At 53.1% G+C, this 23,827-nt stretch overlaps 1 protein-coding gene across 3 annotated transcripts in view; it reads right to left on the bottom strand.

The window, feature by feature from the left end:
* Positions 1 to 3,567: 3,567 nt before the first annotated feature.
* The window catches only part of PALD1 (phosphatase domain containing paladin 1), an 84,167-nt gene continuing 63,907 nt past the window's right edge, over positions 3,568 to 23,827 (bottom strand). For all 3 annotated transcript variants that reach the window (XM_055535064.1, XM_055535075.1, XM_055535080.1), the window contains 2 exons: positions 7,173 to 7,328; positions 3,568 to 5,371 (listed from right to left, as the gene is read on the bottom strand). In XM_055535064.1, coding sequence (XP_055391039.1) covers positions 5,219 to 5,371; positions 7,173 to 7,328 — 309 coding nt within the window. In that variant the 3' untranslated portion in view covers positions 3,568 to 5,218. The remainder of the gene's footprint in view (positions 5,372 to 7,172; positions 7,329 to 23,827) is intronic.

The following is a 23,827-nucleotide window of genomic DNA, read 5'->3' as shown; positions in this document are numbered from 1 at the left end:
AATGAAACTCAAAAGCCCCTGTCACAGATAATCTATCAGAGTGACTCATAGGAAACAAGCCCTTCTTGTGGGTGTTGAGGGGAACCTCTTGAAAGGACACAGGGTTTGAAAAGCATCGAGTCTGAGAACCACAAGACCTCATGGGAGGGTTTTCAAAGAAATCATTCTTTCCCTTCATCCCCCTCCCAACCCGCCCCAGCAAAGGCACGCTTCCAGAAGGACTGACGTTTCTCTCCTATCACTGAAAATGTCAGAGAGGATTCCCGTACCCAGAGCTGGCACCAATATCTATCTCTAAAATGAGTGCAGGCTTGGAGTCAGATACTCTCTGGGCACACAGATGAGTGGAACAGAACAGAGAACCTAGAAATAAACTCATGCACTTATGATCAATTAGTCTTCAACAAAGGAGGCAAAACTATCCAATGGAGAAAAGACAGTTTCTTTGATAACAGTATGGAGGGTCCTCAAAAAACTAAAAATAGAACTACCATATGATCCAGCAATTTCACCCCTGAATATATGTCCAGAAAAAGAACAAAAACACTAATTCAAACAAATGTACCCCAACGTTCATTGCAGCACTGTTTACAACAGCCAATGCTGCTGCTGCTGCTAAATCGCTTCAGTCGTGTCCGACTCTGTGCGACCCAATAGACGTCAGCCCACCAGGCTCCCCCGTCCCTGGGATTCTCCAGGCAAGAACACTGGAGTGGGTTGCCATTTCCTTCTCCAATGCATGAAAGTGAAAAGTGAAAGTGAAGTCACTCAGTCATGTCCAACTCCTAGCGACTCCATGGACTACAGCCTACCAGGCTCCTCCGTCCATGGGATTTTCCAGGCAAGAGTACTGGAGTGGGGTGCCACTGCCTTCTCCAACAACAGCCAATACGTGGAGGCAATCCAAGTGCTCATCAACAGACAACCAGATAGAGAAGATGCGGTCCGTGTGTGTGTGTGTGTGTGTGTGTGTGTGTGTGTGTGTATAAACACACACACAATGAAATATTACTCAACCATAAAACGAATGAAATTCTGCCATTTGCAGAAACACAGGTGGGCCTAGAGAATATTATGCTTTGTGAAATAAATCAGATAAAGAAAGAAAAATAGAGTATGATACCATTTATATGTAGACTCTAAAAAATTACAACAAACCGGTGAATATAACCAAAAAAACAAAAGCTGACTCATGGACATAGAGAACAAACAAGTGTTGCCAGTGGGGAGAGGGAAGTGAGGAGGGGGAATACAAGGGTAGGAGAGTAAGAGGTACAATCTATTAGGTATAGAAAAAGCTACAAACATACATTGTACAACACAGAGAATATAGCCAATATTTTACAAGAACTCTAAGTGAAGTATAAGCTTTAAAAATTATGAAAACTAATATAACATTGTAAAGCAACTATACTTCAGTAAAAATTTATTTTAAAAATTATGAATCACTATCTGTCTTAAGTGTATACTACTGTACAGCAACGATACTTCAATTTTAAAAATAAGTAAATATACAAAATATAAAATTAAACACGTATGAAATTCTATTTTGAGCCACAAAACTATCAAGAACGTTTTTAAAAAATGTAATAGACCTGGATGGGAGGGGAGCTTGGGGGAGAATGAAAACACGCGTATTCACGTATGGCTGAGCCCCTTTTATGTCCACCTGAAACTATCAGAACACTGTTAACTGGCTATACTCCAAAAGAAAATAAAGTTAAAAAAAAAAAAAAGTAATAGCAGTGTTGGCCAGGCTGGAGAAACGCTAAGCTCATTAAGTGCTATTTGAGACCATCAAATAGGACATTTCTGGAGGACAAATGAGGTACATCTTGAAAACCCCTTATAGTGGGCATTCCCTTTATTTAGAAAATAATCAGAGGTTGGCACTGCCACATGCAGATTTGGGGGGTATCCACCCAGATCACACTGAGCGCCTCAGTCCTGCCTTCCCCACCCCACCCTCATCTATACAGAAGATGAGCAATCATTTCCTGCCCTTCCGGCCACAGTCCACAGGCCCAGTGGCCCCACACTCAAGATGGAAGGGCAGAGCGATGCAAAGAAAGAGAAAGACAACTGATTCTGGCTGGAACTATAACATATGAAGTTGTAAACCGGGCTGGTGGCTTCCCTAAGCAGTGCCAGAGAAGGCTGCCTTCACCAGAAAGAAGGACAATGCAGCTGCCCAGAGAGACAAAGATGAGGGTGAGGGTGTGTCACTGAGATCCTAGAGCGGCAGACACTAGGGTGGGATTAGACTTGCAAGAGGTTTATTTGTGGAAACCCCTGTGAAGGATGAAAGAGGAAGCAGAAGAAGGCAGGAAGAGCCGACAGAACCACGATGCGGGTCTGACACCCATGAATAGAGAGGGGCAAGGAAGAGCCCCACATAGCAGGGTGGGTCTGAGGAACGCCCAGCCAGACCAGTGGGGAGGCTGCAGGCAAAGCTGCCACAGACAGAAACAGTGTAGCTAGTGGCTCAGAGTCTTGCTGGGCTCGGTCATCGTCCAGGAGAGCCCAAGTGGGGAGAGTGCTGTACAGGATCGAAGCTGCAAGGGCTGGAGGTTATGCCAACCGCTCTTGCAGCTGGTCCTCCTGAGGGGGGACCAGAGCAGTGTAGCAGTGTACCCTGTGGATGCTGCAGAGGGCTTCTGGGGCTCCTTGGGCAGTTTTCCAGTTCCCAATCCAGGTCGTCCCAAGAGCCCGCCGCATCTCTATCAAGGATCCCAGATTTTTGTACTAATCATATTTTTATAATCCCTTCATCCCAGGCAGAGAAGTGCAGAACCACCCCTCACACTTACACACACACACGTGGGTGTACACACCACTGCACTCACATTCAGAAGCCACACAGAGCATCCTTGGACTCAGGGTGCTGGGAAGTAACCCAGGAGGTCTCCCTTCACCCAGCCTGGGGAGAAAACCAACCCTAGTGCAGTAGGGGCTCTGGATTCCATTCTGACCTTGAAACTTCCATTCCAGCTGACCTCAGAAGCACAGCCCAGAGTTCTGATTCCCCCTAATCCTGGAAGAGCCTAGGGAGAAGACTGGGTCTGCACTCTGCCTGCCTCATTCTCCCTCCTGCCTCTTTCCACATCCATTTCTCAACACAAATGTGTTCGAGCCTTTGGGGGCCTAAAGGGACCAAGAAGAGTCTGTGGGGATGAGAAAAGGAAGTAGAGGCTGAGGACCACCCTGCTTTCACTCTGCTTCATAGCCCATGAAATTCAATTTTGCTCCATCTCCCTAAATATAACAGCCCTTCACACTTTAGTGTGAATTAGCCTGTTACATTACTTTCTTCAAGGAGGGGCTCCTCAGCACGTCAGCCCTGAGCATCCAGAACGAGATGGTCATACATGATTGGGGATGTGAAGGAAAGAGAATGATATCCAGGAAAACCCACCTTCTCTGAGAATCAGGTGCACATAGGGCAGATGCTCTTGGCTCACCCTGCCCTCCCACCCTTACTCTGAGGGAACAGGGACCCCAGCTTGCACCAGTTCTGTAATACCTGCCCCACTAAAGACATTGGCAGCCAAGCACACTTCACATTTAGCCATTTTTAATGCTCAAAAGATCTGTAAAAAAAAAAAAAAAATCACAAATGAATCCTCACAACACCCCTGTGAGGTAGGTAGGCAAGTATTATTCTCCCATTTTACAGATGGGGAAACTGAGGCAGAGAGGTGATGTGACCAGCCAGTAGTCCCAGAACAGCTGAAAGTTAGGGCCAACCATGAGAACGCAAAGGATCCCTCCCAGTTCGGCCCTGATCTCTGACCCCTCATCTAGACCTTGTCTGCAGAGAAATTAACACTTTTTACTACATGCAAAAATAAAACCAAAAACAACAAATCTAAAAAGGTAGTGAAAAGACATACAGTAGATTTGCAAAAGAATTCAGCCAAAATGGTCATATATTTTCCAATACTAGGTAGACGTGAACAACTTTGGCCTCATCTGCCTCTTCAAAAATACCACGACCAGTGATACATCATCTGTTTTTCTGCCCAAGTGCTGGTGTTCAACCAGAAGAGGCCTGCCTGGCCCCAGTGAGCCAGGCCAGGGGGACAGAGTCCATACCGTTCAGCCCCTGCATTTTAGGGGGAGACCAGTCCCCAGAGGGAGAGCCACAGGCTCAGCTCAACACCTGCCTGCGTCTCCGAGCAACCTTCCCACCATCCACACAGTTGGTCCCAGCAGCTGCCAACTCGGCAGGCCTTGGCCTCTTCTGCTCCCTTCACAAGGCAACTCGAGGGTGCTCAGCAAGGATGGCCTGCAATCCAAGTGCCCCCTCGTGCCATCCCTGGCCCACTCTCACACACCCCACTGCTCACTCCGGGTCACCCAGGAGTCCCCACAGCTCCTGCCACACCAGGTGGGGGCTCAGACCACTGTTGGGGGGCCAGGCAGAGCAGGGAGGAGGTGCTTCCCCAAACCTCCCCACCATGCTTCCAGGGAAATGGAGCAGGCCTCTCCCACAGGGTGGCATGCACCTTCTGGGAGCTCTTTCTTGCCCCCTCCAACCCCAAGGGGGGGTTCCCTTTTGTTTTCAGCTCCATGGAAACCTCTACAGTCCTGCCAGCCCAGGGGAGGGGAGGGGGCAAAGGCAGGAGGGACAGAGGCCTCCACTGAACGCACAGGGAATGTGGTTGTCTTTCTTCATGTCTTGAGGTTGAGACAAGGAATCAGAGGCAAGAACACTGCGGAAAACTGCCTTTAAGGTAACAAATCTAGCCAGAGTGAAGTCCATCTCCCAGGCCACCAGGGCAGCGCTCAGGCAGCAAAAGGGGAGAAGCCATGTGGGAGAGCTGCGAGAGAAGGAACCAACACCGGCCAGGACTGCTCTAGGCCAGGGGCCATCAGAACTGCTCGGGGCAGAGGGGAGGATGGAAGTGGCGAGAGGTTTGGCTTGGCAACTTGGGGAGTGAGTGCCTTGGAGAGCTGATGCCACACCGGGCCTTCCTGCAGGCCCTCCAGGAGCGGCCATTCACAAGACATCACTGTGGCCAACTATGCTATAACAACTCTTTCAAAAAGGGGATCCCCACCCACCCTGGTCTCTGGGAAGCCGAGGAGTCGTTTCTCAGGGCCACTGCCACCGAAGAGCATTGGGTATCCCCAGACTACGTGGGGAGGGAGGTGGCCCTGTAGGAGGTGGTGATAGCAGAAGCAGGGGGAGCACATCCCACAGGAAGCCCCCTTCCTACAGGAAGTCCCCTGATGCGGAGAGCTCAGGGCCACGGTTCTGCTCCTGCCACCGGCAGCGCAGCCTCGAGAAGGGCTGGTCCTCCACGCTCTCGAGCTCGGGGAAGCCCAGCTGGTTGAGGATCTCGTAGACGCCGGCCTTCGCTGCCACCTGGGGAGGACAGGAGAGTCTGGGGCAGTGCTCGAGGGAAGGGAGGGTGTCATTTGGGTCCCGTGCCCTCCTCTGTCACACCCCTCACTGGGGTCCACTGACACATGTGTGAGTCTGGGGCCCAGCGCCGCCTCCCCCCAGCTCAGCAACCTGCACAAGTTTGCATCTTGATTCCTATCAACTACTCCGAGCTTCTGTTTCCTTGTGATGGCAGAGCACAGCGTGGAGGGCTGCGCTGCACCGAAAGCACTCGGCAGGCAGTAAGGGCAGGTAGGAAGCCAAGCACGCCCCATGCCTTCAGCCCCGATGTGCCCATGGGCACACTCAGGAGCACAAGCCCAGCTGCTCCTGGTGTTACAGCTGGGCCCACGGGGAGCTCTGGGACAGCCAGTGTGGAAGCAGCAGCCGGCAAGAGCCCTTTTGCTATGAGTTCCGACTGTGGACCCGGCAGGCCCACCAAGGGCCTCAGCTCAGGCAGGTTGACTGAGGCCTCCCTAGACACTCTCCATACAGCCGTAGGGCCCAGGCCCTGGCCCTAGACTCAAACCACTCAACGACCAGCCTTCTTCTCTCCCCACCACCCTGGGGATGGGGAGGATGCAGGCTCCACTCCAAACTAACATCCGCAGGCAACCCTCACCCCCTGCCTCTCCACTCATTCCCCGAGGCTAGAACCTCGACATCTCCCATGACCCACTATCCAGCTTCAGCTGGGGAGGGGATCAAGCTCCTTCCCCCTATTTCAGCTCTCCAAGCAGAAGTGTCCTAAGTCCCCTACTACCGCCAAGAGGAAGCTGAGCCCAGGCCTGCTCAAGAGGGTGGCCCCACTATGACCTTGGTGTGACCCACCCGCACATCAGGACCACCCTGAAGGCCTGTCTTTGGCACAAATACCCAGCAGCCACCCGTCCTGGCACCGGGCCCTGCAGGGGCCTCCCAGCCTCTGTCCCCTCACAGCTCCGACCCCACCTGCACACCTCCCGAAGCCCCACACCCTTCTTACACCTATCACTCCTGCCTTCCAGTCCACCCTGCCCACGGGAGCTAATTCCAGCCTGGAGTCCAGATGCCAACCACCAGGACAGGCCGGTGAGGTCAGCAGGGGCCAGCGTCCCAGCGGAGGGGTAATTACAGGCCACTCTGCCAAGCAGGAAGGGAGACCTTTCTCCTACCCTAGAGGAGCCGAGGCGGCAGCTCTGCCTCTAAAACTAGCCAAGCCGGGAAGAGCCAAGCGGAGGGGAGGGAGGAGGTGGCCCGAGACATGTCTGTCCTAGGCCGGAAATGGTGGGCTCCGGAGCCAACCAACTGCTCTAGCGCTGACTATGGACACAGCACTGAAGCCCTCTGCGCCCAGACTCCTCCTCTAGAGCAGGAGCGTGCAGCGGCCACGTGAGGCGGCCCTGCTGACCCGAGCTGGGGCAGACGGCAGTGCACGTACCTCACAGAATCCCCGCCACGCCTCCTGAGGTGGCGCCCACTGAGCCAAGATACTTCCGTGGTAACTCTGAGGGCAGCAGCCCAGAGCGGCTACGTGCCTTGCCCATGGCTGGAAGGCGGCAGGGGCGCGGGAAGCCAGAGGGCACAGGCGAAGGATGAACACGGCCTGGGGCGTGAAGCACCCAGGCGACGTTGCCTCGGGGACGCAGGGAGCAGGGGCCCAGCCCAGCCCCCACCCGGCTCTGTCTGCTCCTCGCATCCCCCGCTCACGGCCTGCCAAGCGCAGACGCCGTGCTGGGCCCAGAGCTGAGCGAGACACAACCTCGGCCGCGCGGAGGAGCCTGTCCCCGGCTCCCACCCTCACCTCCCGCATCCAGGCGCTGAAGGGCCTCTGCCAGGAGCCGGCCTTCTCCAGGTGCAGGTAGGCGCTGAAGAGCACCAGGCAGACGTAGCGCTCCAGGTACTGCAGGCTCCGCAGCCGCAGCCTCCGGGCCTCCTGCTCCGACTTGGCTGCTTTCGCCTGCAGGATGGACGGCACGGGACGGGGGTCAGACTGGAGCTCATCCCCACCCCAGCACACTGCACACCCACACGCTCCAGACAGGCACACACGCACCACACACACCACACACGCTCTACACAGGCACACACGCCCCATACTCACGCACACAGCACATACACCACACAGGCACACACGCCCCACACTCACACACACACCACACATGCTCTACACAGGCACACACGCCCCACACTCACACACACACACCACACAGGCACTACACGGGCATACACTGCCCCCACTCACACACACACCACACACACTCCACACAGGCACACACGCCCCACACTCAAACACACACTACATATGCTCCACACAGGTACACACGTCCCACACTCACACACACACACCACACACGCCCCACACTCACACACACACCACACAAGCCCCACACAGGTACACACGCCCACACTCACACACACACCACACACACTCCACACAGGCACACATGCCCCACACTCAAACACACACCACACATGCTCTAAACAGGCACACACGCCCCCCACTCACACACACACCACACACGCCCCACACAGGCACACACGCCCCCCACTCACACACACACCACACACGCCCAACACAGGCACACACGCCCCCCACTCACACACACCACACACGCTCCACTAGGCACACATGCACCATACACACACACCACACATGCTCCACACAGGCACACACACCCACACTCACACACACACCACACACGCTCTACATAGGTACACATGCCCCACACACACACACACCACACATGCTCTACAGAGGTACATACACCCCCCCCACACACACACACACCACACATGCTCTACACAGGTACACACGCCACACACTCACATACACATGCCACACGCCCCACACAGGCAACATGCCCCCCACTCACACATACCACACACGCTCCACACAGGCACACACACCCCCCACTCACACACACCACACACACTCCACATAGGTACACACGAACCACACACACACACGACACACACCACACACGCCCCACACAGGTACACACGCCCCACACTCACACACACACCACACATGCTCCACACAGGCACACATGCCCCACACTCACACACACCACACACGCTCCACATAGGCACACACGCACCATACACACACACCACACATGCTCCACACAGGCACACATGCCCCACACTCACATACACACCACACACACCACACACGCTCTACACATGTGCACACGCCCCACACTCACACATGCTCTACACATGTACACATGCCCCATTCTCACACACACACCACACACTCTACACATGTACACACGCCCCATCCTCACAAACGCCACACACAATCACATACACCACACACTCACACATACCCCAGAGGTACTCCGTCACACACCCCACACACACTCACAGGGCCTCACTATCACACACACCACGTACACTCATACACACATACCATACACACTCTACACATGTACACACATCTTAATCTCACACACATACCACACACAGAGCCTCACAATCACACACACCATACATACACACACACCCCACACACACTCACAGACTCTCACAGTCATATATACCATACACTCCACATACACTCTACACATATACAAACACACCACTCACATACTCCACACCCAGACTCTCATAATCACACACACCACACATACACTCATACACACACCCCACTCACACACCACATTCTCATATACACACCACACACAGATCCTCACAATCGCACACAACACACATACACTCATACATACACACCCCTCTTACACACCACATGCACCCAGTCACACATACCACACACACTCATGGACTCTCACAATCATATATACACTATACACACTCTACAGATATACAAACACACCACTCACATACTCCACACACACTCAGACTCTCATAATCACACACCCTACACACTCAATACACATACACACATCCCACACACAGAGACTCTCAAAATTGTACACACCACACCCACACTCATACACATGTATGTATACACTCACAAATACCTCACTCACATACCACACACCCTCACTCACACACCCCACACAACCAGAGTCACACACACACTGCACACATACACACACACACACAATCTCTCTCACACACACACTCTCTCCAAGGCTGGGGACAGGTCATAGAAAGACCACAGAAACAGAACTGGCAAGAGATGCAGCGCTTCAGGGAAGGAAGAGGCTGGGATGGGACACAGACCCTTTTAAAGAGTGATCCCCGAGCACATTCTAGAAGAGCACAAGGTCCCTGCTAAGGGGAAAAGAGACTGCCAAGGGATTAAAGATAGTTTCCCAGACAGTGTAGATGCAGCTGGACCGTGAGAGCTTCCGTGGACTTGGATGGACAGTAAGCACCAGAAGGGGAAGACAGAGGTGAGGGGGGTAGGAGGCAGGTGGGCATCGGGAAGGTGCCAGCTTGGCTGGAAGGAGGGTGCAAAGGGATGGGTTAGCACCCACTGGCAGCTGCCCTGGGCTGAGATGGCTGCCCTCTAATCACCTGCCCTGCATGCAGATGCCTGGGCCCCACCCCAGGCCAGACGAGCATCTCCGCAGGCTGGGCCTGGGCCTTGGATTGTGAAAAGTTCCCTGGGCATCTACAGAGCTTGGGCTGAGGCTTCAGCACTGGGGAGCCACTGAAGGTCTGAGAGTAGGGGTGACCTGTTAATGGAGGACTCAGGGCAGACTGATGCTCAGGAGGAAGGAGGCTTACTCGGGGGCCTCTCCAGCTTCTCCTCAGCATGGGGGTCAGCGGGCAGCCGGGGGCACAGGCCCAGGACAAACAGGGCCAGCTCCCCGCCATAGGGTGTCCACCCCAACACCTGAGTGTGCCCCTTCAGCCCACCACAGATGGATCGCCACCAGGGGGAGCCCCGAGGACTGAACACCCCACCTCACCTCGCACCCTTCCTCTTCTCACCACTGCGCCACTGTTCCAGGCCTGGCCACCATCCAGGGCCCACAGCAGCCCTCTCTGCTCCAGGAAGAGGGTGCGGCACAGCGGCTGTACCTTCAGGCACCGGGAGCACCCAGGGGAGGGCACAGATGACTCCCAGCCCCCAGGAACCAGGAAGGGCGGTCTCCTAACAGCTGGAAGCCTTCCCACGCAGGCACAATGTCAGTCTCATGCATCTCCTTCAGGAAGGCTCCCAGGCGGGCCCTTACCCCAGACGTGACACAACCCACAGCACCCTGAACAGCGAGCTGGAGCAGACAGGCTCGCGGGGCCTGTGGCCCCTCCCGCATCTGCCTCGGGTGATTCGGCCTTTGGGGCCTCTGTCATCATTGCTCCCAGGGTCGGGAGTGGACGATCACTTGCACAGCTGGCCCCTCCCATTACCTTCCAGAAGCATCTCTGGAGCCTTGGGAATGGAGCAGGGGTGGAAGGCGGACAGTGAACGGGGCCCTACTGGGGTGAGGGGACCACGGCCAATGCCTTGACTCCCTGGGAGACGGGACTGGGTTCCGGTCCCAGTTCTGCCATTTAAACTCAGCCCCACGTCGCCAGGGGTCAGAGAGCTCAGTAAAGTATGGTATGAGGAAACACCTATAAGCCCTGGGGAGCCACACAGGTCCAACCATTCATGAAACGGGGGGTGGGGGCCTGGCACAAAGATGGGGCACACACAGGCCCTGCCCGCGGAGATGCCTGTGGTCTGGGGGAGACAAAGGACAACCGGCAAACACCCAGAGCAGCTGGATGGCGGGATCGAGGCAAGACGGGTGGCTGGAAGAGGAAGGGGCTCTGAGAGAAGGAGGATTTGAGATGCATTAGGAAGAAGGGGGCAGGAAGGTGTCCTGAGAGGGGAGGAAAGGGTCAAAGAGTGAGGTGGGTTCGATGGAGGGAGTGGGGAGGAGTTTGTAGCAGCAGGGGACCTAGAGCCAGGGGAGCCCCGGACCCTACAGACAGAGGAGCTGGTGAAGGTTTCCGGTGGATGTGAGGGTGGGAATGGCCCCATGGCTGCTGCCTTGGTTAGATGACTGGGCAGGGTCAGGGCAGGATGCCTGTTGTTTTAGGAATCAGGCAACCAAGTGCTCAAAAAAAAAAAAAAAAAAACAACTTTTTTTTTTGTTTAGAAATTAAGCAGTGAACCAAAAATTAAAAAAAATTTTTTTTACCTAAATACAAACTGTGGCCAACACAGCACAATTCTGCCTGTCTCTAAGGATGAATACGTCATACTGAGAAGCACTGGGCATCCACCACCCCATCCATTACCCTGCTCCCCAATCTCCATCCAAAGGCCAGGAGCCTAGTTCAATACAGTTTCTTAGAGAGAAGGAAAGGAATTCACCCACTGTCCCACCAGGTGAGAGCCACTGCAAACTACTTTCGAGAGCTCAGAAGTAAGGTCCTGGGGTGTGAAGAGGCCCCAGCTCTGGGCTCAGCTCAGGGGCACAGCTGCACCAGCCCTTATCCTCTTGGCACCCCCTGCGGCTGGGGGGACACAATCCTGCCGTGCCCTGAAACTCCAGCAAGGATTCTGAGGACCATCTGGGGTGGAGAGGTCAAGTGATTCCTTCCGAGTCCTACTGGCAAGGTAGGGTAGAATTATCTCTATAAATTCAGACCACCGGGTCAAGGTGACGCCTGACACCCACCGGAAGGTTCCTTAGGTGCATCCTGCCAGACCGCAGTCTATGATTTGAGATAATGACCCACCTTCCTAGCAAAGCCCTGGTTTCCTCAAAATCACCCCATGTCAGCACTGTCTGGGGAGGAAGACAGGCCAGCTGCCTCCAGTAGATAAAAATAGTGGCTGTTTTTAAGTGGCCTGGCAGGCCAGGCTGTCATTAACTGTGGCGGAGCAAAGGTTTCCTCATCCACTGGGGACTGAGCACGAAAATAGACAGGGCCCGGGAAAGGTGGCCCAGGCGCCGGGGAGGTCAGGTTTCTCACGCCTCCATTCGACCCAGCATCAGCACGGGCCCAGCGGCGCCTGCAGTGGTTCCCCCGAAGCTCTGCTGCTCGCTGGACCACCTGGGAGAGCTCCACAGAGGCAGGGCCGGAAAGCCCCCCAGGTGTGCACAGGGCCCCTGAGCGCGGGTACCGGGTTCAGCACGTTCATGCAGATCTGATGATGAGATTCTGATATGCCCTCCAGCGACCCCATGAGGGAAGAGGGACATCTCATGTTGCAGATGGGGCTCAGCAAGGTCGCAGAGTTCTAAGCTGGGACCTGAATTCCAAAACTCCAGCTTTCCTACCAGCACCCTAGCCCCCTTCACCACATTCAAGTTCAACCACTCCCTGCCTCACTCTTGGAGCTGTACTTTTACCCTCTTTCTTCCTCCTGTCTGGAATGCTCTCCCTTCGCCCGGCCAGGTGATGTTCATCTTGTCCCTCCAGGCCCTGGACAAGCCCCTGTTTTCCCAAGGCTCTGAACCATCCAGTCCCACAACCTGCCTTTCTTGGCTCCCGTTCTCTGCACCAATTCATTAACTACTACAATACGTTCCATCATGAGGGTTTCTTTTTTTTTTCTTAGGCCATGTCATACAACATGCGGGATCTTAGTTCTCAGACCAGGGATTGAGCGAATCCATGCCCCCTTCATTGGGAGCTCAGAGTCTTAACCACTGGGCTACCAGTGAGGTCCCATCATGAAGGTTTCTGACTGCTTCTCCAAGGCGTGACTGGTCTCCTCAAGACAACGATAAGCTGGGCAGACGTCAGATTATAAGCAGTTTCCATCTCTGCCTCCCCACCATGGCCCCAAGTGTCTGAACAGGACCTGGTGTGCAGAGGGCGCCTGACTAGTCAATGGACACTCACTTCCTAGGTCATGTCACCCTTTCAGTGCCACCTGGGACCGAGAGTGCAGGCAGGACCCTGCAGACCCCCCCACACACACCTGCATCGGGACTCAGACGTGCAACCACTGCTCATGAGCTCCACGTGGATACAGTTCAGACTCCACAAATTCCACCCGCACCCCAAACGGACCTTGGGAGCCCTCCCCAAACCTGACCCACCCATAACTTGCCCTCTTAGAGGAAACTCTATCCTTCCTGCTGCTCAGGCCCGAACTTGACATTCCTCCTCAACCTCTCCCTTTCTCAGCCCCAGTTTTGTTCAGTTCAGTCACCAAGTCATGTCTGACTCTTCAAGACCCCATGGACAGCAGCACACCAGGCTCCTGGTCCCTCACCATCTCCCGGAGTTTGCCCAAGTTCACGTCCATTGAGTTGGTGATGCCACCCAACCACCTCATCCTCTGTCACCCTCTTCTCCTTCTGCCCTCAATCTTTCCCAGCATCAGGGTCTTTTCTAGTGAGTCAATGGGTCTCAGCCCCGCATCCAACCAATCAGAGAATCCCACCAACTCTACATCAACACACCCCCAGAAGTTGCCCACCTCTCATTGCTCTGGTAAAGCCACCACATCTCAGGGACAGCTCCTGCCGGCCTCCCTGCCGCTGCCCTCACCCCTGTCCCTGCCATCTCTTCTCCCCACAGCACCAGAGTGAGCCTGCAAGAAAGTGGAATCATTACTGGAGCCCCCTGCTGCGCTTTCCCTGCCTGCTCCCCAAGAACAAGCCCTCCTTTGGTAACCACTGCTCTCCAGTTGAAGCAGGGTTCAGATTGGTCAGGAGACTGACAGCACTCAAAGATGGTCAGTTTCTGGACTTCCCTCGTGGGCCAGTGGTTAAGACTCCAAGCTTCCAATGCAGGGGACATGGGTTCAATCCCTGGTCAGGGAACTAAGATCCCACATGCCAAAATACGTAGCCAAAATATTAAAAAAAAAAAAAAGATGGCAGTTCCTAAGGGGCAGGGTTCCCAAATTCAGACCCCACCCTTCTTCTCAAAGTTCAATGCTACCCTCTCCTTGGGGACTCCACATGAGTCCCTACAGACTCCATCTTCAGGCCTGTGGGGAAGAGGGGCCTCAAGCCCAAGGAAGCTTTCCACACCTAATCCCCAAGAGGGATTAGGCCCTCAGCCCAGACGTGGGTAACTGGCTTTCCGAAGATGTCATATTTTGATCAGCACTTTCAAAGCATGAAGGAGCTAAACTTGGCACCATGGGCTTCTCTGTGTGCTGTTCATTCAACAAACACTGTCACCCGTAGGCCAGGCTCTGGGATTCAGGGCCGACCAGATACGGTGCCAGCCTCAGGAGCCCACTGTCCCTGCACACAACCCAGGGAGTCTGCCTGGTGTCCCAGCTACCCTACAGCCCACTCCCACATCGTCCGTACCCAGGCTGGTGCTCACCACCACCCCTCAAAGCAGGCCGGGCGGCAGCAGTGAACCCAAGTGACAGATGGAAAAACAGAGATCCAGGCAGGTCAAAGTGATGGGCCCGCAGCTGCACCAGAAGTTACCAGCAGAGCCTGGGCTAACACCCAGGTTACCAACCCCCACTAGGGCTGTCAGTCACTGGAGAAGAGCGCCCTCTCCTGGAGACCAACAATGTGGACAAAGACCCAAAAGGTACAGAGATGGTTGGGGGCCAGTTTCCTGTTTAATCACACAGTGACTATTCCCTCTTGCCCCTTCCATCCACTCACGGGCAAACATTCATGGAGTCCTGCTCAACCCAGGCAGGGTCTGAGTCAGGGTTTCAGGATGAGCCCTTGTGCATGGAACAGAGATGATCCAGCAGAAAGAGTCAACTCCAGTGGCAACCACAAACTTAAGAACAACAGCTGTAAGCACACAGGCTGGGTATCAGGTGAGGGGGGAATATGCTGGGGTTGAGATGTGGACCCTTCTAAACCACTGAAAACCCCAAGTCTGATGGTGCCTGCTTGAAAACCATGCCTGGCACACCATCCGTGCTCACTGGATGGACGCTGTTGAAGAAACCAGGCAAGTACGCCCAGAGGATGGAAGCAGTTCCAGCTCAGCCATATGATGGGAAAGAAGGAAAAGCTAAGGAGGACTCAGACTGAGAGCATGAGCCTACTCACACTCATTCATGCACTCACGCTTACACACAGACCTACAAACACCCACCCCATCTGAAAGCTGCTCACCAATCCACTGGCTCTATTCTGGGCCGAGGTTAAAGAGCCTCAGGAAGGATCCTCTGTCGTGTTTTACGTGACAGGTCACAGCACTCCAGGACTGCTCTAACTGCTGACCTGAGACACTTTACCTACCGGAACGAGGTCTCCAAGGAACAACTCTGGCCAAGCCAGAGTCTTGGAGAGACCGAGAGAGACCCCATGTGGGGGTCAGGGCCCGAGCTGTCTCTCTCTACATTTTTCTTAAGAAATAATCTTAGTCCTTGGGGCACTGAGCTGGACCTCTCTGACCTCTTAGCAATCCAGGGTGGTGCATCCAGGCTGGTGGCTTCCTTGCCAACCCTTTTATTCTGCCACGAGAGAACCGTTCCCTGGGTTGTGGCAGTGAGGGAAGGAATGTGGGCCGAGGAGTTGGGAGACAGGTTCTGATCCTGCCTTCAGCTGGTCACAAAACTCCATTAGGCCTCAGTGTCTCCCTCAGGAAAATCGGTCTAATAAAACTCACCCTCGCCTCCTCCCCAGCTGTTCTGTGGACCCAAGGAAAGAGAGGGAAGTTCTCAGAAAACTCAAAAAGAACAGCTCAAAGTTAAAGCATCAGTCTATAAAATAAACCTCAACTTGAGACCAAGGGACGTTTTACATCTCCCTCTGTGGCTACCTTCACCTCAGATTTTCCTCAACCTCTTTCTGAAGGGATGGAAGAGAGACAACCATACTGCTTTAAACACAGAACCAATACAGAATTTACATCACTAGCCAAGGCTAAGGAAAAGTACCCCTGGCATTAATGATTCTAACAGGACTTCCTGCAGGAGCCCTGACCTTAGTTTCTGTCACAAATATTTTCCCTTTCCAGGCCCAGCAGGAAACAACTCATCCACCAGATGGTGTCACGACGGTGGGCTGGTGGCCATCTTGGATTCTCCTCAGTCGGGGGCCCAGCCTTCTCACCTCTACCCCAACTTCATGGGGTGGCTTAGTTCAAAGCATTTTCCCTTTCATTTTTCCATTTGAGGTATTTTTTTTTAAACACCCTGAGCATTCTGGCCCCTTCACATAAGTGGGGTGATCGGGCCCTGACCCAATCTCACTGACAGTCTGGAATGGAGGAGGCATCATGAGCTGCAGCCCAGAGGCCCGGCAGCCTGAGGCAGGCCTCAGTGGAGAGAGGTGCCCAGGCTGCTATATCAGGGAAGGTCTGTCTCTATGGAAAATGTGTGTGCAGATTTGGTCCCACGCCCTTCTATAGCCATGACCTGAGTCTGAGATGGGTTCTTGTCTTCTGGCCCCCTTCCCCTACACAGGCTGGGAATACAAGGGCCAGGGCCATGGTTTCCAGTTCGTACTATTCTCTGAGTGGGGCTGGAGGTGGGCAAGGGAGGGGAAATGGTGCCTTCTCCTCCTCGGCAGCAGTGTGGCACAGCGGCCAGGGCCTGACCTGGGAGTCAGGGGCTGGGGTCCCGCCCTCCTCCCGCTGTCATCTACCAGCTGTGTGTTCTTGGGCAAGCCTCCCCTCCTCAACTGGAGGTAATGTTACAGGCTGCCTTGGTCGGGCACAGGCACACAGTGAAGACTGAGCCAGACCATGGATGTGAAAATGTACAGTCAGCTTGGCAAGGATACCTCCCAGTTGGCCAAGGACACATGGGGCCTGGGTCCTCCCACCTCCAGCAACTCCCAGCCTCCCATCCACCTCCCCTCTCTCAGACCACCCCCACCTAGTCAGCCCCAGACCCTCAACACAGACTCCAGTGCCATCCGGGTCTGCAGGAACATGAGGGCTCACCAAGTCCCTCCCTTCGGCTTCAGGGAAGCATCTCCCAAAGCTCCTCTGGGAATGGCAGATCTAGGGGAAAGCAAGCACTGGCCCTGCCTTCGTGTCCTCACAGCATGTAGGGGGAGTCCCTTTCTGGAAGCCCTGCAATCAATTAATGCAGAGGGAATGACAGAGCCAAGATATCACCATTTTGTAAACCCTGAATAAAATAAGGAATCCAGAAGATGAGCGCCAGAGGCTGCCGGCTCACAAGAGAGACCACAGGACCGTCCAGGGCCCCGCGGCAGCACACAGCATCACCCACAACTGTGCCGGCCAAACACCAAGCCAAACCTGATGGAACCAGTGCTCTAGGTTTACAGGAAGCACAGGGACTGCGACACAGGCTCGACCAAACCCTGTGGTGCAATAAGCAAGATCTAGACCACGGGGCGCCCAGGGAGATAACCGGTTACCTCATCACACTCACTTCAGGGGAGGAAAGGAGGGCGAATGTTCTGTGTTCACTGAGACTTAAAGTCTCATCAGATAAATGCCACATGTGGATCTTTTGGGTCCTGATACAACTGCAGAAAGACCCTGGGAGACCAGTAAGAAAATCTAACACCAACTAGGTATTGCAGGGTGAGAAATCACCATTGTTTTAGGTGTGATAATGGCATTACGATGGTCTTTTTTAAAAGATCCCTTCTCTAATGTATATGCTGAAATATTTCAGAGAAAGTAATATTCAGTCTAGGACTTGCTTCAGAATAATCCAGAGAGGGTGGTGGGCAGCACTGGCAGGCCTTCAGATGAGAGAAGACTGGTCTTGATTCCTGAAGCTGGGAACACAAGGGTTCATGGAATTATTCTCCCTACTTTGACATTTTCCAAAATAATTACAAAAAATAAGTTCCTACTTTTCAATTCAGTCAATAATCCTACTTCTAAGAATCAGCCTACAGAACCAAGCCGCGTGGATGAAAGAGCAGCACACACCGTGAGATCCACGGTACCATCACCTGCTCAGAGAACAACAGAAAGGAATCTCATGGGCCACCTCCACAGGAAGAGCTGGGGACGCTGGGATGTGCCCACTCCACCACGTTATCATGCCGACATTACATATGGGGATATAAAGGGTATTCAACAGACAGGCTAAAAAATCCATGAGCCCCAGCTATTTATTGATGAGCCTCTCTTCATTCTACTAGGTCATCTCAGTGAAGTGTCACTCACTATTCCATCCCCAGACACAGGACAGGCACTCAGCAAGCAATGTGCTAACTGAGTACACGTTTCAATCCAAGAACTTCATCCAGGTGAACACACAGGACCGTCCGGGCACCCATCACGATCCTCCTGTTAGAGGACATGTGTGCACAGGCACAAAGACTAGAAAGAGAAGGCAAGCTGAAACCATTCCCGGGAGACTGGGTAATGGTCTGATATCGTTCCCATAACCACAAAAAAGCAACAAGCAGTCCTCATCGCTGTTGTGTGACCTCACAGTGCAGACGGAGACTCACGCACGCTCTGAGCCCTCCCTCCCGATCCTCAACAGAGCAGCGACCTCCACATCCTCCCGCTCGTCTCCACCAAGGGCCCTGAAATGGTTTTACTGCCGGCAGAAGTGCACTCGCCGAGTTCCAGGAGTTGTTTTCTTACTTGCTTGTAAGATTAGGGGGTAAGCTGACTGTTGAACCTGGCAGGGAAAGGAAATGCACTGTTTGAGGGTTCTGGGGTGCAGGGCAGGAAGCCGAGGAGCCATGTGCTGCAGAGGGTTTCAGAATCCCAAGGCAGTGGGCTCCTGGGAGGAAACCTTGAGGTGAGCAGAGTGTGGACTGGATCTGGAATGTTGCCAGGCAAGTGGACAGCTGATGTAGGTGGTACACCCATTGCCAGGCAGAGGTTCTGGGGCTCTAACTGGGCAAACAAGCGTATACACGCAGCACTCTGGCCTGCTCTGAGCAGACACTGCAGTCTCCATTGGAGAGCACCTCAGGGCTTCTGGCTTGAAACCAGAGGGCAGGGATCTAAAAACACAGCCATGTACCAGAAGTGAGACACAGCTGCCAAATTCCAGAGGAGTCAGTCCATCGGGGGAAAGGGGAGAGGGAACAGCTGCCTTCTGGAGCCTCAGCAAGCCCCCCACAGCCCACTAGGGCAACAAGGACCAAGACCGGGGGTCAAGGGCATCAGGGAAGGGGCTCAGGGCTGGGAGGGAGGGTCTTTGCCTCTCACCTCTGCTCTGCCTATGATAACTCATGTGGGAGCCTGGGCATCCCATTCCTCTATTCATCTGTAAACAAAGCGGTCAGATGCTCTCTAAGTCCCCTGGGCACTAAATTCTGAAAGTCTGTTCAGGGGGTTAAAGCTAGGAAGAACATCACAGGATACGCTGCCCCACAAAGATCCTTGGGGTTCCCTTTCTGGAGCATTCATTTTGTACCAGCCAAGCCCTGTGCTTCCAGTCCCCTTGCCATTCCCACACACAGCCCTACCAGGAAGCAGCAACAGTCCAGTCTGGCAGGTGGGGGACACAGGTGGCCAGAGAGGATGAAGGTGGCCCTGTCAGAACCCAGCTCCCTCCAGCTCCCACATCCTCATTCCTTGCGCCAGTCCACCCAGGACAACCTTACTTGCTTCCTTCCCATCCACACAGGGATTGACGATCATAATTAAGTCCATTCCAGGGTGCATGCACGCACGCACACACACACACACACACACACACACACACACACACAAGCAGGAGGCCAGATACTCCTTCAAGTCTGGAAGCCGCTGGGACAGCTCAGGTCACCCTGCTCCCAGGCAGGACAGGGACTCTGGGTCCAGTCAGGCCAGGGCAGGTACAGGGTGACCCTGGAGGAGGCATGCTGCCTTTCGAAATAAACAGCAGCCTCGTTGCCAAAAGCTGCAAGTCCCAAATCTAGGTTCACGACCAGTTCCCCAAGCCCACAGGCATTTAGACATACAAATCTCTTCAAGGCCTGTCCTCTATTCTGAGAACACTCACTCTACTTTTCTGGTATTAAAATAACCTTTCTTTTATAAAACACCAACCATGTTAGATAGTAGTTGGGTTTTTTCAGTTTTGCTCCTTTCCTTCCTTTCTTCCTTTAAAATGAACACCTTTAACAACATCACATATTGGCAACCCTTGAAAGGTCCTTTCCTTTGTTTAATCTGGTATGTGAAATAAGGAATAAGGTCTTCAGGTCCCGTCTTCGTTCTATAACAGCACTTCTGGAAGTCTATGATTAGATGGCCTCTGAGATTAGTGTCCTCATAAGAAAGGAGACCAGAGAGCCTCCTGCCTTCCCCCATCTCTGTACACACACACAGAGGCCATGTGAGGACACAGTGAGAAGGCAGCTGAATGGAAACCAGGATGAGAGCCCCCACTAGAAACCCAATCAGCCAGAATCTTGGTCTTGAACTTGCCAGCCGCCAGAACCGTGAGACAGGAAATTTCTCTTGGTTACGCCATGCCGTCTGTGGGATTCTGGTATGCCAGCCCGAGCTGACTAACACACTCGGGATACCCTCTCTCCCTCTCTAGGCTTCTGTATCCCCCTCTGTAAAAGTCAGAGGGTAACACTGTATGGGGGGCTTCCCTGGTGGCTCAGATGGTAAAGAGTCTGCCTGCAGTGAGGGAGACCTGGGTTCGATCCCTGAGTCAGGAAGATCCCCTGGAGAAGGAAATGGCAACCCACTCCAGTAGTCTTGTCTAGAGAATTCCACAGACTGAGGAGACTGGCAGGCTACAGTCCATGGAGTCACAGAGTCGGACATGACTAAGCAACTAACACACACACACATACATACATACACACACCACTGTATGAGGCCAGCATCACCCTGATGCCAAACCACACAAACACATCATAGAAAAAGAAAACTACAGATCAGTAGCTTTTATGAATTTGATGCAAAAATCCTCAACAAACCAAACGCAGCAATACATAAAAAGATCATACATCATGACCAAGAAGGATTTATCCCACAGATGCAAGCTCAGTTTAATACCCAAAAAATCAATTCCAATAATACACTCCACCAACAGAATAAGGGCAAAAGCCAAAGAATCATCTCAATGGAAAGAGAAAAGGCATTTGATAAAATTTAACATCTCTTCATTACAAAAACACACTCAATAAACTAAGAATGCGGAGGAACTTCTTCAGTCTGACAAAGGATGTCTATGAAAAATCCACAGCTGACATCATACTGAACGGTGAGAGACAGAAAGCTTTCCTCTTAAGATCAGGAACAAGACAAAGATGTCTGTTCTTGCCACTTCTAGTCAACATTGTCCATGAAGACCTTGCCAGGGAAAATTTAATAAAAAGCATGCATATTGGAAAGACAAAAGTATCTATCTCTATTTGCTGATGACATGATCTTGTATACATAAAATTGGAGGAAATTCACTAATAAAAAATATTAAAACTAATAAATGAGTTCTACAAGATTGCAAAATAGAAGATCCATATATAAATACCAGTTGTATTTCTATACAGTAGCAATAAACCTCCTCATTATTACTGGTGATTGGCCTTTTTTTTTTAATTAAAAAAATTATTTATTTGGCCATACTGCATGGCTTGTGGGATCTTAGGTCGCCGATCAGGGACTGAACCCACACGTTCTGCAGTAAAAACATGAAGTCCTAACCACTGCACTACCAGGAAATTCCCTGGAAATTGTCCTTTTTGAGTCTAGCCACCCATGATAGCTGTGGTCCAGATGATTAGGTGGCTTCTTACCTGGTCACTGAGGACTTCTGTGGGTGAAATAGGACCTGAGGTCCTTGCCTCCTGTATGGGAGACTGTGTATCTCTCTGCCCCTCTAGGAGGCAGTGGCTGGGTGCTCTGGCAGAGTGTGGAGTGATGGGTTTCCCTAAGGTCCCTGAGTGGGGGTCAAGCAGATCCAAGAGGAAGGGGAGGTGGGGTGCTCTTGCTGACAGAGTCAGTTGGGAAGAGGCAGGGAATCAGTTTGGGGAGTACTGCCAGCTTAACAATAGTCACTCTTCTAACCCATGAAAATGAGGAGAGAGCAAGGAAACCCCAATGCATGAAAGTGAAAAGTGAAAGGGAAGTCGCTCAGTCATGTCTGACTCTTAGTGACCCCATGGACTGCAGCCCACCAGGGTCCTCAGTCCATGGGATTTGCCAGGCAAGAGTACTGGAGTGGGTTGCCATTGCCTTCTCTGGAAAAATAATATATACATACATGTATAACTGAATCACCTTGCTAGGCACCTGAAATGCTTTAAGTGAACTATACTTCAATAAAATATATACGTATATTTAAGAAAAAAGCAAAGGAGAGAGTAAGAGGGCAAGACACGACATGTTAGACCCCCCGTGTGGCCCCCACCCAGGAGTAGCAGCAGCATCTAGGAGCTTGCTAGGCACCCGGACCTACAGAAGCAAAGGTCAGGCTGGGCCCAGAAACATGGATCTAACACCCTCCAGGTACTCCGGAACCTCCTAAAGGTGGGGGCCCTGGCTTAGAGTATGTAGTGCTCAACCTTAACCGCTCTTCGGAATTACCTAAGTTACTTTAGGAAAAGATCCATGCCCTGGCCACCCCATCCCTAGTAGACCAATGGAATCAGACTCTCTGGGGATGGAGCTCAGGCATGGGCCTGTTTTAAAGCTCCCAGGTGAATCTATTGTACAGCCAGGGTGAGAAGAATTTAATTGGAGGGTGTCTCAGGCCCCTCGGCTCTTCAGCTCTTTTCAGTTTAGCCCAGGTGCAGCTCACTGGGGCCACCTGGTGGCCACATTGGGGAATGACTCTGGACCCTGCTTCTGTCCCAGACCCTTATCCCCCAATCACCAACACCAGGGATGGAGTTCAGGGGTTCCCCTCTTCCCAAAGCAGAGGTTGGCACCGTCCTGGCCTTTGGAATAGGGGTAAGTGCCCAGATCTTATGGGGAGGGAACGAGAGTCCTCTGCTGGTTCTGTTTCCATTAAAACACGCCAAACTCCAAAGGCAGCCTGAGCATCTACTGCTCTTAGTCCCAGCCACCCCTCCCTCCCCTCCCACTGCCAACAGAGCAGAGCCAGCTTACCCATCCAGGCTCATCTTTGACAATTTTCAACACAACTGTGTTCGTGGGCACCGAAGCACCTTCACCACCTCTGAACTCTCTCTGCACTTTTCCAGCTCCTGGCCTTTGCCCATGCAGTCCCTCCCATCTGAAGCAACTCCCCCTGGCTCTCATTACATCAGGACGGATCAAGGGCTGCTCTGTGGGACCTCTCCTGTCTCCCCGAGGCTCATGCCCCCAATGCCCCCTGCTGCACCCTCTGTGTGCCCCACAGTGAACATCCATGGCTGCAGAGCTCAGAGTGGGGGAGGGTCTATCAGCTTTGGTGGAGTTGGGGGACCCCTGGGTTGCCTGAAGGCAGCGAAGTGCTAGCAGGGCCAGAAGGAAGAGGCTGTGAAGAGGGGTAACTCTGACTGAGTGTGGTCAGTGTCGGGAGGGGACCTGCGGCACTTTGAAGCAGAGCTAGGCATTCCTTTCCTACTACTCAGGCCTCTAGCTACAGAGAGAAGTGGAAGCTTGGTTCTCTGCTCTCTCAACGTCTCCTGAGCAGGAGGCGCTCAGGCTTTCGGTTCACTGCTGCCACCTGGTGGCAGAATACCAGACCGCCATGAGGGAGACCCACAGGCAACTCCAAAGGGAGCTGCTGGCCGTGGGGAAAACTACTCC

This window comes from Bubalus kerabau, chromosome 1, assembly GCF_029407905.1.
Source record: "Bubalus kerabau isolate K-KA32 ecotype Philippines breed swamp buffalo chromosome 1, PCC_UOA_SB_1v2, whole genome shotgun sequence".
Lineage (NCBI taxonomy): Eukaryota > Metazoa > Chordata > Mammalia > Artiodactyla > Bovidae > Bubalus > Bubalus kerabau.
The sequence above is the reverse complement of the archived record's forward strand: the minus strand, read 5'-3'. Positions and strand labels throughout refer to the sequence as shown.